At 38.6% G+C, this 14349-nt stretch overlaps 1 protein-coding gene across 1 annotated transcript in view; it reads right to left on the bottom strand.

The window, feature by feature from the left end:
• Positions 1–14349, bottom strand: part of irag2 (inositol 1,4,5-triphosphate receptor associated 2) — a 38506-nt gene that overhangs the window by 10058 nt on the left and 14099 nt on the right. The window contains exons 15-29 of the mRNA XM_086146674.1: positions 14154–14255; positions 13404–13555; positions 11235–11346; positions 10287–10548; positions 9005–9042; positions 8216–8315; positions 7137–7260; positions 5812–5896; positions 3847–3893; positions 3617–3705; positions 3304–3503; positions 1525–1609; positions 1370–1427; positions 1242–1269; positions 940–1080 (exon numbers count right to left, since the gene is read on the bottom strand). Coding sequence (XP_086002800.1) covers positions 940–1080; positions 1242–1269; positions 1370–1427; positions 1525–1609; positions 3304–3503; positions 3617–3705; positions 3847–3893; positions 5812–5896; positions 7137–7260; positions 8216–8315; positions 9005–9042; positions 10287–10548; positions 11235–11346; positions 13404–13555; positions 14154–14255 — 1623 coding nt within the window. The remainder of the gene's footprint in view (positions 1–939; positions 1081–1241; positions 1270–1369; positions 1428–1524; positions 1610–3303; positions 3504–3616; positions 3706–3846; positions 3894–5811; positions 5897–7136; positions 7261–8215; positions 8316–9004; positions 9043–10286; positions 10549–11234; positions 11347–13403; positions 13556–14153; positions 14256–14349) is intronic.

Raw genomic sequence — 14349 nt, 5'->3', positions numbered from 1 at the left:
TGATACACCAAGTACTCTTCAATCTGTCTCCCTGATAACATAGAGCTTCCAGGTGACTGAAAAACATAATATAGTTTTTCAGTCACCTGGAAGCTCTCCCAGACCACCCAGAGCCTTTCTCATCTCCTCCCTGAAAACTATAAACACTCCTCCCTTTTCAGCTTCCACCACTTTGCCCTCTGCTCTGCCTTTGTCACCAGAGTCATCCTATAAACCACCATCATATGGTGTCTGGCTACACTTTCACCTACAATTACTTTGCAGTCACTGATCTTTTCCAGTCATCCATACAAGATGTAGTCTACCTGCGTACTCCTACCTCCACTCTTATAAGTTACCCTATGCTCCTGTCTTTTCTGGAAAAACAAGTGTTCACTACAGACATTTCCATCCTTTTTGCAAAGTCTACTACCATCTGTCCCCCTGCATTCCTCTCCTGTATACCAAATCTCCCTGTTACTTCTTTGTCCCCTCTATTGCCTGCACCAACATGCAAAAAATAACACCCAAAATAAAGTTAAAATACAGTTAAATATGAATACCATAATATCCCTGTCTTCACCCTATTCATGAAATATTGGGTGTATTTCACCTGAAATTAAATTTCTCATTGTTCACTGGGATTTGCAATTGTCAATTAGATGAAAAAAAGAATCAGAGTTACTGTAGTAATATAATATGTAACAAGTAGATACAAATTGTGCATTTATTTGAAACACTAATGGCAACAGACAGACTTCTTAAACATTAGTCATGTGACTTTGTGTGTGTATGGAAAAAAAAAGTTAAGAGACAAATGATCTTAATGAATAAGCCACGTGATAATTAACTGCTTTAGTAGACATTTGTTCAAAGTTAATACAGATATTGTATTTGCCCCAATAGTAGATTTGCAAAGGGGTACAACTTGTGCTCCGCACAGACAGGATGTATGCAAACCTGCAACAAGCCTTGGCAACTTGACACCTCTCTGCGGACATTCTCCTCAGCTAAATCACGTGACCTTTCTTCTAGGCGGAGTCTCTTCTCCAGGGTGAACATATCGCACTTAAAGCCCAGTGCCAGACGCTGGAACTCCGTCTGAAAGATAGAAACATTTTTCCAATCAGTGTGCCCTATGTTGTGGCAATAAGCTACAAGAGATTAATATGAAACACTTCCTTTTCATTCTGGACTTTCAGGATTGTTAAATTATTAAAAATGAACTAAATGATCCTCTCAAGATCTAAAGAAATACACACCTCAATTTCTTTGTCATTTGGCGAAAGGCTGCAGTAAAAAGAGACAGTGATTAGAACACACCTACACGTATGCATTTTAGCAGAATTATGGATTCAGTTTATTGGTTGTGTTATGTGTTATTCATTGCCTATTCTTATCCTCTTTGAAGAGGTCACTGTCACAGTCAGATATCACTGATGCCTCAGCTAGACAAGGAAAAAAATTGGGTCAGTACAAAAAATGAACCACTAGATAATATTTATAACATCTTATGTATCACATAAAAATAAAATTAACACATACTTTCCTGCTCAGGAACAACATTGGTTTTCATTTGGCCTCTGGGCAGCTGGTGCTCTTCTAAGACCTCACTGCTGTGTGACAGCTCCTGTAAGGTCCAAACAAAGTTTACTGCATTTAGGTTCCGACCCATTTTATCCATCAATCCTTCCATCTTCCACTGCTCATCTGGAGTCAGGTTGTGGCGGAAACAGCTGGAGCAGTGAGGCACAGACCTCCCTCTCCCCCACCACATATTCCAAATTTTCTGGGGGGACCCCACAGCATTCCCAGGCCAGCCAAGAGACATAGATTCTCCAGCATGTCCTGAGTCTTCCCTGTGGCCTCCTCCCAGATGGACATGCCTAGAATACCTCTCCCAGGAGGCATCCTGACCAGATGCCGAGCCACCTCATCTGACTCCTCTCTATGCAGAGGAGCAGGGACTCTACTCTGAGCTTCTCCCAGATGATCAAACTTCTCACCCTATCTTTAAGGGAGAGCCACCCTGCAAATGTGAAAACTCATTTCAGCCGCTTGTATCCGTGATCTTGTTCTTTCAATCACTACCCACAGCTCGTGACTATAGGCGAGGGTGGGAATGTAGATCAACCAGTAAAATGAGAGGGTCGCCTTGTGGCTCACCTCCCTCTTCACCGGTACATAGTCTGCATCACTGCAGACAATGCACTGATCTGTCGATCTCTCACTCCATCCTTCCCTCACTCGTGACCCTGAGATAGAGGACCACTTCCCTGACCCGGAGTGGGCACTCCACCTGCTTCCTGTTGAGAGCCATGGTCTTGGATTTGGAGGTGCTGATCCTCATCATGGCTGCTTCACACTTGGCTGCGAACCGCTCTAGTGAGAGCTGGAGATCATGGCATGATAAAGGCATCAGAACCACATCATCTGCAAAAAGCAGAGACTCGATCCTGCAGCCACCAAATCGGATCCCCTTGACGCCCTGGCTACACCTAGAAATTCTGTCCATAAAAAGTATGAACAGAATCTGTGATAAAGGGCAGCCCTGGCAGAGTCCAACTCTTACCGGAAATGGGTCTGGCTTACAACCGGCAATACAGACCAAGTTCCGATGCGGATCATACAGAGACCAAGCAGCCCAGATGACTTGGTTCACTATCCCTTACTCCTGGAGCACCCCCCACAGGATTGCCTGCAGGAGACGGTCGAAGCACACACCCCCCCCGTCCGCAATAAGATTGTCAAGCATTGGTAAAAGGTTGGGGACCACTACCTTATACCATTTCTTTGAAATTTCCTGCAGCATTCATAACACTTGTTTTACTTACACTATTCCTTCTGCCCATATTCCACATTGGTTGTTAAAAAAAGAAATTTCAAAGAAGCAGGCCATGAGATTTTGAGTGGCTACTTATGACTAAGTTTAGTGGGAGCTGAGTTGAAAAAACACCTCCTCTAAAACTTGAAGAACCAAATTTCTTTGGGTTCTAATGTAGGGTTGAATGAAAATTTCATGACCTCACAAAGATTTACAATTTAAAGAATTACTGACAACAGTTAAATCCACCATTTACCTACCAAAATACATTTATTCTGAAATAAAACAAAACCTAATAATGCCATATATATGTATTTAATACAAACGATGCAGTGAGCGAAGACACGTTTATATGAAAGCAAAAGAGCAACTTAATGACGAGATAATTTTGGAACGTTGAAAAATTTGTTCATGCTCAACCAAATTTACTGTTAACTTCAACATCCACTTTATCAAACACTTATTACAAAAACCCTCATCTTCATAAGGCCTTGTCATACCAGTTCTTTCTTGTTTTTTCCAAGGAGGAAGGGGGGATCATTTTTGGTGACTGAAGCATTTTCCGCCAGTTGTCTAGGAGACATGGTCATGTTTACCATGGTAGTCCCTGATAGGCTGGCATGAGCAAAGGTCAACCCTGACTGTGGACAGGTAGGGTCTGATAAGGTATTCGCTCCAATCTTGGTGAGGTGGTCTGTCCCTAAAAGAAAAGCAGTTTTTGGGTAACTTACTCTGTACCTAAAATGGGACAAACAAATGTTCTCCCATTCCTCTCTTTCTGATGAATACAGATTTTAGAGGATCTCCTCCTACCTGCCATGTTGTCCACTCCCACTGTAGCCTTGGCTACACTCTGTGAACCACTCTCCTCCTCTTCAATCACAACTGGCAGCAGGCTTGAGCTGATATAAACAGTGTAGACATTTACACAAGTCTGAAGAATATACAGGAATACCGATATCCAGATTATAATAAGACAACAAACAAAACAAAAAAAGGATTATTTTAAAAAACAAAGGGAACTGATTCTGTGGAATGCTCACCTGTCCTCTCTTGGCGCTCGTTGAGTCAACTGGTCCTGAGTCAGGCTCTAACAAACAACAACATTTCAAAAGTTAAAAGAAGGAAGGAGGGAATGAGGCATGTTGACTTGGAGACTTGTCCCTTATTTAACATACAGGATATGGTCAAAGATTTATAGGACCATGCACACCCTTTGAAGCATACATGTCCCATGGTAATGGAACACTATCTAAGATCCACCAAGAAATCAGAGATCCATCTGAAAACTTATATAATGCTCTGTGTTAGCAAGAGAACAGTGCAGAGATCACATGAATACCGGCACAGTCCTCAGGAGCGGAGGCGGACTGTAACCATACTTGCTGTGAAAACGCATGCGTGTGTGTGTCTGTGTGCGTGTGTGTGTGTGTGTGTGTGTGTGAAAATAAGCACATATACATGTGCGCACGCATACACACAATGCATCAAGATTAGTCATTTGAACAAAGGAATAGGATATTGGGATCTGAGCATTTACAATGTCTGATTTGACACCACTGACAAGTAACGGAGACTTTGTTCAATGAATATTACATTACATTCAAATATGCCTGCCTCTCTGTGGCCTTCAATATTTTACAATGTAGAAATTTAGCTTTTCATTTTTCCAAACTTAAGATGAAGTAAACTCTTCTTTGCAACAGCAGTTCAGTAGTAAATTATCAGAAGACATGAAAAATGTCTTACTTTAATGGTTTCAAAGGATAGTGTTACAAATACACATGGTATTGGGCTGCATAACATTTTCTTGGACATACTTTATGTACCAAAAACTACAATCTGATATTTTGTCATCTTAAACCTTGTGTATAGTGAATCTACTTGTAAAAAAATGTGTGTATTGTTAACTCCCTCAGCTGAGACCTTTCAAGTTACAAACTGCTACTTGACGTACTGTCAACATGAGACATTTTGACAAGTTCTGTACTATCCCTAAGCCTTGAACATAAAAAAGTTTGAAATCCTTAGTATTTTATTCCAGCATGACACTAAAACATTAAAAAAGCATACACAATTAATCTTTAAAACTACAAGTCTGTCATGTGGAACACCTGATAATTTTGCTTCCAACAAATTTGCATATCTATTTTAGAATTGATGTCTGGGGCTGCACCACATTTCTCAAAAGCAACAAAAAGGTTTCTCGAAAAGCCTTCAGAGTAAGCATATTGCATAATGGTGAGACACCAAATATTCCCATAAGGCTCCCCTCACGCCATCTAAACAGTAGGGTGGCAGCTGAGAATTTAACAGCATTAATGAGCAAGTAGATTTGATTCTGGCATGAAAATAAAGATTCCAAGTAGCTTTGATTCTGTAATGAAAATACAGGTCACTCTTTTTTGAAACAAGCTGATGTAAAGATCATGTCACAAATATATACATTAACGTTGATGTGCATTTGATTGAGATCAACACCATCTTATACAACTGTATGCACACAAACAGTATATGGGTTATTTTTCAAGGGCATAATGGAAGAACAAGTAATCAATTACAAACACATTATAACCCTGTTAAACCTCCATATTTTCATTTGTTGATTTAAGTTTTATTTTTGGTCTTCTTCAGACGAAATACTAAACTGAAAAGAAGACATTACCATAATCAACTCAGGAGGAGTATACTTCCCTCCTTTGGCAATGGTTGAGTTTTGAGTTGATACACCTTTGTAAAGCCCCTAAATTATTGATTTGAGCAGTTGAAAAAAAAAATGTGATCACTCTGGGGAAATAACTTTCTTGCCTTCAAAAAAACAGTCAGCCTTGGTCTTTCCTGGCAATCTCTCTTTTCCTTCCTTCCTTCCAAACCTGTCATTATTTAACTTTGTTCATTGGGTGGTAAAAGAGAAAAATGAAAAGAAGTGTAGGCAGTTGGGTCTTGATAAGAAAATAGAGCAAATGGTATTCCTTTGAGAAATGAAACACTTCACATCTACTACTGACCTTGTTGTCGGGCATGCTCTCTTTAAATGCGGCAGCCTTGCTGTCTGTCCCTTCTGTCCTGTGGTGCTCACTTGTTAATAGGATGCTGCATGGTGAGAGGTCAAAAACAATTGTCAAATACTCTGTATTTCTCTACATTAGATACACTTTTAACTCATGAAGTAACTACTGTTTCTGTGTAAAGCACTGATAGAAAAGAGGAACTGCCTTAGTTTCTTTAAAGGTTGACTGCGGCTATGCAAAGCATGGTAGCAGAGGTAATTACTGTGCAGTCCTACAGAAAACAACCTAATTTGACTAACAAAGGTGGCAAAGGTTACAGGATATGCTGAAAGTCATTAAAAGTGTCACTTTAATAGATACAAAGATTTTAAAATTGCATTTAATATTGCATTAGACAAAGTTGTGATGTAAAGTGATATTGGCTTCCCATTCATGAGGGTTTCTTTTTTGCACCCACTGGCTGAGGTTTACCAGTACAAAACACCAGCTTCTCAGGTGCACCATTAGACTAAATAATAACACAACTACAGGGAGAAAACTTGTCAAATTTTGAAGAATTTCTCTTTTTCTAAACCAACCATCTGCATATACCTTGTTTGCAGTGGCCATTAAAGGCATTATTTAGTGGCCTTGGAACTATTTATACCACAGCATTAATTAATTAATTAATCAATTAACCAGTTAATGAACTTTCTCATCTGCATTTACGAGATGTGTCTGAAGAGCACTTGGGGGTTTAGTGTTTTGCTCACAAATTACTTGTTTTTCTAATGGATTATGAAAAGGTAGGAGGAACTTGGGAATTTGACCAGTTCAAAAACGACTGCTCTCACCCCCTGAGCCATACTGCGAGTGTTAAAAATGAAGATGCCTGTTAGAAGTAAAACGTGTTCAAGGAACAAAGTCCAGGAGCCACAAATGAGATCTTACAAAGATGGAAAATAACCTGGATGAGTTAGAACCTTCATACAGTATGTAACATCATATCAATCTGTATATTATTTAATACATTATCCATGAAAAGGCAACAGTACTGTGCATTTAATTCTCTGCAATGCTGAAATGTAATGTATTTTTCTTTTAGAGTGTTCTTTTATAATGATTCAAAAGAAAACAATACTGTTGAGTGGTCCCCCGTGACAGTATGGGAAAACACATTAGCAAACTCATGTAAGTTTATCTGCAGTCTCAATTGTTAAGTATATCTTAATATCTCTTCATCAGCAATTAGAATGTAAATAATACTCTATATGATGAGTTAAAGGTTATACAAAGCACAACACAGTCTAATGGAGCCCTTTTAATCAAGTTTGATCATTTACCTCTCACTGTGAATAATGCTTTCATCTGGTCCAGGTGATGTGCAGTTGGGGGGAACTGCCATGGGTGCTGTAAAATGTGTTTTGTCCGATTCAAGTAAATTGCTCTGATTTTTGGCTGGAACATCTGAAGGGAAATGTGCGCTTAAGCAAATTGCATTTGGTTGGACATGGACAACTGTTTCATTTGCTAAAATTTAGCTTTGAAGACCTATGACCTGATTTGAAAAGTATAATTATTTTGACTTTAAATGATTTCATATGGGTTGGGGAGCAATTAAACCAGGTGTAGGCAAACTTTTTGACTCGGGCCACATTGACTTTTAAAATTTGACAAACGGGGGAAAAAAACAAACAAAAAAAAACGCATTTGTTAACAGCACATATCAGACTCGTCTGACATTTGCTTTGAAAATATGACCAGCTTGGTTTTGAAGGATCTGACGTTTGCTTGCATTTCACACACAAACTGGTTTTTCCCTTGTAGCTTCACATTCAGCTGATTCATGTCTGTCAGTATGTCCACAGTAAAGGCTGAATCACAAAGCCAATCTGTCATTCAGCTCTGGAAAAGTGGTCTCAAGTAGCTCCAAAAATGAAATGATCTCCTGTTTAAGCTCCCACGTTCATTGGTCCAATCATCCAAATCAAGAATGAATTCTGTACCAATCTTTGGTGGGTTGGATCAAACAGACCAATGGACCGGATGTGGCCCGCAGGCTGTAGTTTGCCCACCCCTGGATTAAACACTACTTTGATCTCTGATACAGGTTTTACAACTGTACTGGTCACTTACTCATTCCAATTTGCAAAGTGACAGTACAGCATCAGGAATAATAAATTGCTTATGTGTCTTCATAAGTTTTGATAAAAAAACAAAACAAAAGGTCAAGCAATTCTGAATTATATATTCAAGGCAATAAAAGTGTTAATTTATTTGGTGTTGCCTGAATTCTAATGCAAAATTGAGTTCACTTTATAATTTAACGTGACATAACCAACTAGGTACTGAAATATTTTATAAACTTGAAGATGATCTGCATAGAAAATGACTTGAACAGAAAGGTAGTTGGGGATCTTACCATCATTCCCTGAGTGAGATAGATCAGCCAGCACATCCACCTTTGGGTGTTCACTGCTGACAGCTTGTGAGTTGATGCTCATTGATACTGCAGTCTGTTCCTGAAACACACAAGACTTAGTTTTAGGTATCCTCTTCTCCTTTCGGCTTTTCCCTTCAGGTGTCCCTACAGCGAATCAACCTTCTCCATCTAACCCTATTCTCTGTATCCTCCTCTCTCATATTCATGCAAACTTGACGGGACATATCACCTACACAACTCCCAAAACAATGGGTAAACAGAATCGATCTCAGTCAGATTGAAATATTTTAATGACTACAATAAATTATCAGCCTATTTAGTGAGGGAAAGATATTGAATATGTTTTTTTTTAGGAATTTAAAACAAAAAAACATATTCATACTGACTAAATCACTCTTAAATAGGTCTGTTTACTGGGCCACAAAGTAATTATTAAAAGAAAAGGAGAAAACCTCTAATGAGAGGATACAATACTGTAGCAAGACTATAAAACATGATATACAGAGAAGAATCTGACTATCTGCCTCTGCATCTATACAATCCAAGAGTACTGGATACATGAACATAAATGCCAGGCAGAGCGGTTGTAGGTTTAGCACCTTGCTAAAGGACAAGAGATTGGATGCTGTATGTGGCAATTTATGAGAAAAATTCTCATGTCTAGTAAAGCTATTGTTACATCCTTAAAGAGTAATAAAGAAAGATGCACACCTAAACAATGTTACACATAGTATTATACATTGAAATTTCAGGTATAATTAAGTTTACCTGGGAAGGCTGATAAGTCCCCATGTGGGTAATGCAGTCTGTTTGACAGAAAGATAAGCAAAAGAAGGTAAAGACAGATAGGCAAAGAAAGAAGGCAAAAGGAGAACAAATAGACATGAGGAGGAGCGGAGGACAGTCAAAACAAATAAACACATTATTACAGAACAGCTTCTCCTTAATTTTGGCAGTTAAAAAACCTGCCTTTTACCATATACAGTCACACAAGCTATTCAACAAGGGATAGAGGAAAGAGGGTTTAAAATACCATCCATGGCTAAGGTGGCATTAATGAACACATTTGCACCCTCATTTTCTGTCACTGCCTGCCAGTTGCTCATGCAGGAAGAGGAATGGGAGGGATTACTGAGATCAGTTGATAGCCTGAGATTTCTCTTAAACCTGGCCATAGAAGGACCTTGAAAAATAGTGTGTCAAACTCTGTGTAGACACACATATCCCCTTCTACACACAACCTTCCTAGGCCTGGAACTACAACAACCATAGAAGGCAGGGGTCTTGTTCCAAGGCCTTTGAGAGTACATATCCATGGTGTGTGTGTGTGTGTGTGTGTGTGTGTGCATGGGTAGTGTGCTAATAATTCAAGGGTGGCTGAGTGCCCTGTAACAATCATGGACTAAAACAATCTTTTCTTTTTTTTCAAATTTTTAATCTTCTGCATCTACTATCCAAGCTATTCGTATTATATCTAAGGGATACTGACATAACCTTAGGCGTAGAAAAAAATAAACTATTAAAAACAAATGAAAGAAAAGATATAATCATGTACCTTTTATTTTACTGGCTGACAGCAAGAGCAAAATTATATAAGAATTGAGTCACTTTGACCAATGTTGAAGTTAATGGTAACTAACTTCAACAATGATAAGACTTCACTGTTGACCAACAAACTGATAAATGAAACAAACTAAAAGTGAAAACTAATTGTCAAAATGGGACAAGATAATTACTGGACTATTTGCATGTGGAAGTTAGCTCTGGGCTAAAATAGATCTGATTAAATCTGTAGCAATCTAGTTAAAAAAGAAACAGCTCAAAGAAAAGAATGAAGAGAAACTGATTTTCATATTCAGGTAGTTGCTCTCGTTAGAGAAGTCTATTTATACATATAATTGCTAACTCTAAAATACTTCTATGAATAAAATACCATCTATGAATAAAAATCTAGTCTAAAATCTAAGATATTGTATGTTAAATAACTCAGAATTAATGATCACTTGAAATATGAGCTGGCGGTCAAATTAATCTTGATAACCCCATTCACCTTGACTGACTGCATCTTGTCCAAGCTGAATTTCGCCAGAGAAGGCATACAGAGGGGTGGATGCATCTCTCATTTCATCTTCTTCTCTCCCATCGACCACCATCCAGCTTTCCTTCTGATCCTCCTCTTTAACTTGGCATGGTTTATCATACACCATCTCTTCTGTTTTCCTGTCCTGGGTATGGCCATTCCTTTGTGCAATGTTGTGCTTCAGGAAGTCTTGCAAGGCAAATTCCTCATCCCATTCCATGTCATTGTCAGTCTTAAAGAAACAGAAAGAAAGGCAAGGGGTGAAAAAAATATTGATATAAGTTGCAACAGGAAATATTTAAGAGCATTTATCTAACAAATCTCATTATGATAAAAACACTACAAGAGGCTATGGGATTTTAGATTGGAAAACTGGGTACTGAATTTGTCAACTTTGTTATAAAGATCTAAACATGAGGATGATGAAAGTCATTGCTTAATACACAAATCTTTGAAAATCTGTATTAAGTTCTTAATTTTTTTAATCTTGAAACTGTGAAGACACAAATGTTTTTTCAAAATCAAAAATCATTTGTAAAAAAACAATACAAAGTCTTTTAGATTTCGCTGTAAAATACAATAATTACAATACTTAAGAGAGAAATGTTTGAGATAACATCAGTGCAATTTCAATGACAAGCACAGCGTTGGTGTGCAGTTACATCTGACTCTGAGTGTGGATCCAAATGCCCACTTCAGCTGCCAACTTGCACTTCATTTTCTCTACCAGATACTCAATCTGTCTGAATATAGAAAAATCTCTGCCAGTATTCTCCCTGTGTACTATCCAATATTCTTTTGAACTGGAAACTTTAGACAAATCAATATACCACTTTAAATTGGGCAAATCCCATGAGACTTTCATGATACAAGTTCAGACTTAAGTCACATTGTTTCAAATTATAACATCTATCTGACCTCTTCCTCTGGTGCAGGTGTCTGGCATGAGGCCTCTCTGCTATCTTGCCGGGATCTTAGGTGATCAAGCTCCTCACAAAGCTGCCGCTTCTGGTTCTCCTGCTCCTGCACTCTAGTTGTAGAAAACAAAATACAATTACCAAAAATGACATTGGGGAAAGAAAAAGTCAACACATAATTCTTAACTATCCCGATTGACAGAATAGGCAATCATGTGAAGAGACCTTCATAGCAGGACAGAGGACATACAGTACCCAATCCGCAGGCCCATGCAGTGTCCCATTCTGTTGCCCAGGTTGACCAGCAACAATTCTCCGACTGGCAAGGTAATATTTTCCTCACTCCAGTTATACGAATACAATCCCAGAGTGACTTCTAATGTCAAACTATACATGAAACATAAATAATTTCCTAATTATCAAACTGTATATTTGACATCTAATGGAAAAAACGCTGGGACTGGCTGATAGGTCTCCAGAGTACTCTTGTTTTCTCTAAAACAATTGTAAAAGTAACAAAATCAGACTGAGCAGCTTCATTCAATTCCAGCTGGGGAAAAAAAAAACAAATTAGAAAAAAAAAAAAAAAAAAAAAAAGAGACTGGTTCTCCCCCACTGATACCAGGCTTCTGTGGCTCTGTTATATATCTGAAGGGTGGAGACATACACACGCACGCACACACACACAAGCACACACACACACACTTTAGGTTTATTGAGAGAGAGAACGATTGGCATGTCTTTCATCCAATCAGAACATCTGACTGCCCATTTTAGAGACTCTCTATATGTAGAGTTTAGAATTTTTTTGGTCAACTTCAAGAAGTGTAGATGACTTAGAGGCTGAGGAGGAAACAGAGAAGGAAAGATAAACTCCCTTGTGTACAACTTTTTTGCTCAGCCTCTGATTAAGGATAAATCAAAAAAGCTCAGTAGCTATAATACCTACTTAACAAGCCCCCTTCGAAAGCTGTAGTCTGTAGTCTGTAGTCTGTAGTCTGTAGTCGAGAGTAGACATAGAATTTAAACATATTCTAATGACCATTTACAGTTAGTTTTTTTTTTTTTTTTTTTTTTTTTCTTTTTGAAGGCCCAGTCAAACCTACTGGTCAGTCTTGGGTTGACAAATAGTTAAAATGATATCGCAGACACACCTTCAGGCACTTAAATAAAGATACAATACAGGCCAGTTGCTGAAATTACTGTATTCCAAAAACTCCTCTGAGTTTGACAGGCTATCACTATTCTATCACTATTAACGCTGTGCTTATTTTCTGAAGGGAAATGAAATGTTGCATGAAATATCTTTTGATCAAATCATCAGGGACGTGTCTGCTAACTGGTTGGAACTGAGGAAAAGGGTGTCGGGTAATGTGCGATAGACAAGTCTCACACAGGCAGGAGGCCTAGACGAAGACTGAAGAGGAGAATTATGGTTGCAATGAAAGAGGACATGAAGTTAGTTGATGTGAGAGAAGATGAAGCAGAGAAATGGCTACATGAAGGCAGATGATTTGCTGTGGCAACCCCTAAAGGCTATAGTCAAAAGGAAAAAAAATGTGCAATTGATTATCAAAACACTAATTTAAGTAGAAAACTCACTCTCGGTCGATCCAGTATGATCTTGTTATTATGATTGATTGATTGATTCCCATGTTTTGTTTTGGCAAAAGTTTAACGCTGGATGCGCTTCCTGACACAACCCTCTGTATTTTGGGACTGGCTCAGGCAGACACTGCCCCCTCCCCCCCCCAAGGCTGGCTTGGGGAGACACCAGCCCTAAGGATTATATCTTATGTAGCAGACGGTAATATTGGAATAGAAAAAAACTGAAGAACCTTTTGTTAAAGATTAAAGTAGACACGATGAATGATTGTTACAATGGCCAGCAACAATGGGTATGGGGAGGCCATTTGAGACTAGATGAGCAGATAAGGCACAACAACCTCCCTCCCTAATCAATCAATCTTACTTAGATAAAGATCAATTTTTTAAGTGCATGTTTTTCATTCTGAGAAAACTAATCCAAAATGTCTATTATTTCATGAAAACTATGAGTAATTTTGAAATACCAGATATAATACTAAAAAATATAATTTTCCTTGCACTTAAGGGAATGTAATGTTTTGGTACGAATGAAAAGTACTGCAGATAATAAAAATCTCCTCACCTGACTGAAAGGTGCAGGATCTCAGTCCGTGACTTCCTTATATGACTGGCCATTTTAATCAGCTCTTTCTCCAGGGATTCAGTGTACTGAGCCAGCTGATCCAGGCTGAGGGCCCAGTCCTCCCTTCTTGCATCCAATTCAGCCTGCACTCTCTATTGATAGACAAAGCAGAGGCCTCTTGCTCAGGTTAAAAAGGCCCCAGAACACCATAAATATTCAGACCGTCACAGAGTATTTCCATAAAAGTAGGCTGAAACACTGAAGACTCAGAAGACAATCGGTACAGGTCTCTTCCAATAATTTCTGTCTCATTGTCTGTTTATTGCTCCATGGCAGTATGTACCTAATGAATGCTGAGTGGGAGCATGGCAGGAGGAGGCGGGGGAGAAAAAAAGAGAGAGCTATGATTGAGCGAGAAGGGGAGTGGGTTGTGCTCACAGTTCAATACACTGACTAAGCAGCAATGTTTTCAAAGGGGCCTGCTTGAGTTACATAAGTGAGAGATCTCCTGAGGAGAGATAGTGGGTGGTATATTTCCAGTGAAAGGGAAAAAAGTAAAGTGAATAAAGCAAAAAAGAAATAAATCCCATTAAGTTATTCATTAACAAAGAAAGAGCTTGGGTCCTTTCTTCAAACACCTTCAAAGACACACAACTCAATATATCTGCAACCTTTCTACAGTAAAGCTAACCTCAAAAAGGTGTTTATAGCATTCTGTGTATAAAAGTGAAATACAGGTGTCTATCTGACCTGAAGACTGGCATCTCTGTTGCATCCAGGCTGAGGCTGGTCATTTAGCATCAATCCAAGAATGGACAAGACAGAGTTGTTGTCTTCTCTAAAGTCTGCTTTCTGAAAAGTTGGAGAATTCTTGTTTGAGATTAAATGTAAAATCATGAGTATAATGTGTTAGAAATGAAATGCTATTATCCGAAGTAATTTAAAA

The sequence above is a fragment of the Fistularia commersonii genome, chromosome 5 (assembly GCF_037954325.1).
Source record: "Fistularia commersonii isolate RoL2024-O1a breed Wild chromosome 5, RoL_Fcom_v1.0, whole genome shotgun sequence".
NCBI classification, from domain to species: Eukaryota; Metazoa; Chordata; class Actinopteri; order Syngnathiformes; family Fistulariidae; genus Fistularia; species Fistularia commersonii.
Note: the sequence above shows the minus strand (reverse complement) of the source record. Positions and strands in the feature narration are given on the sequence as shown.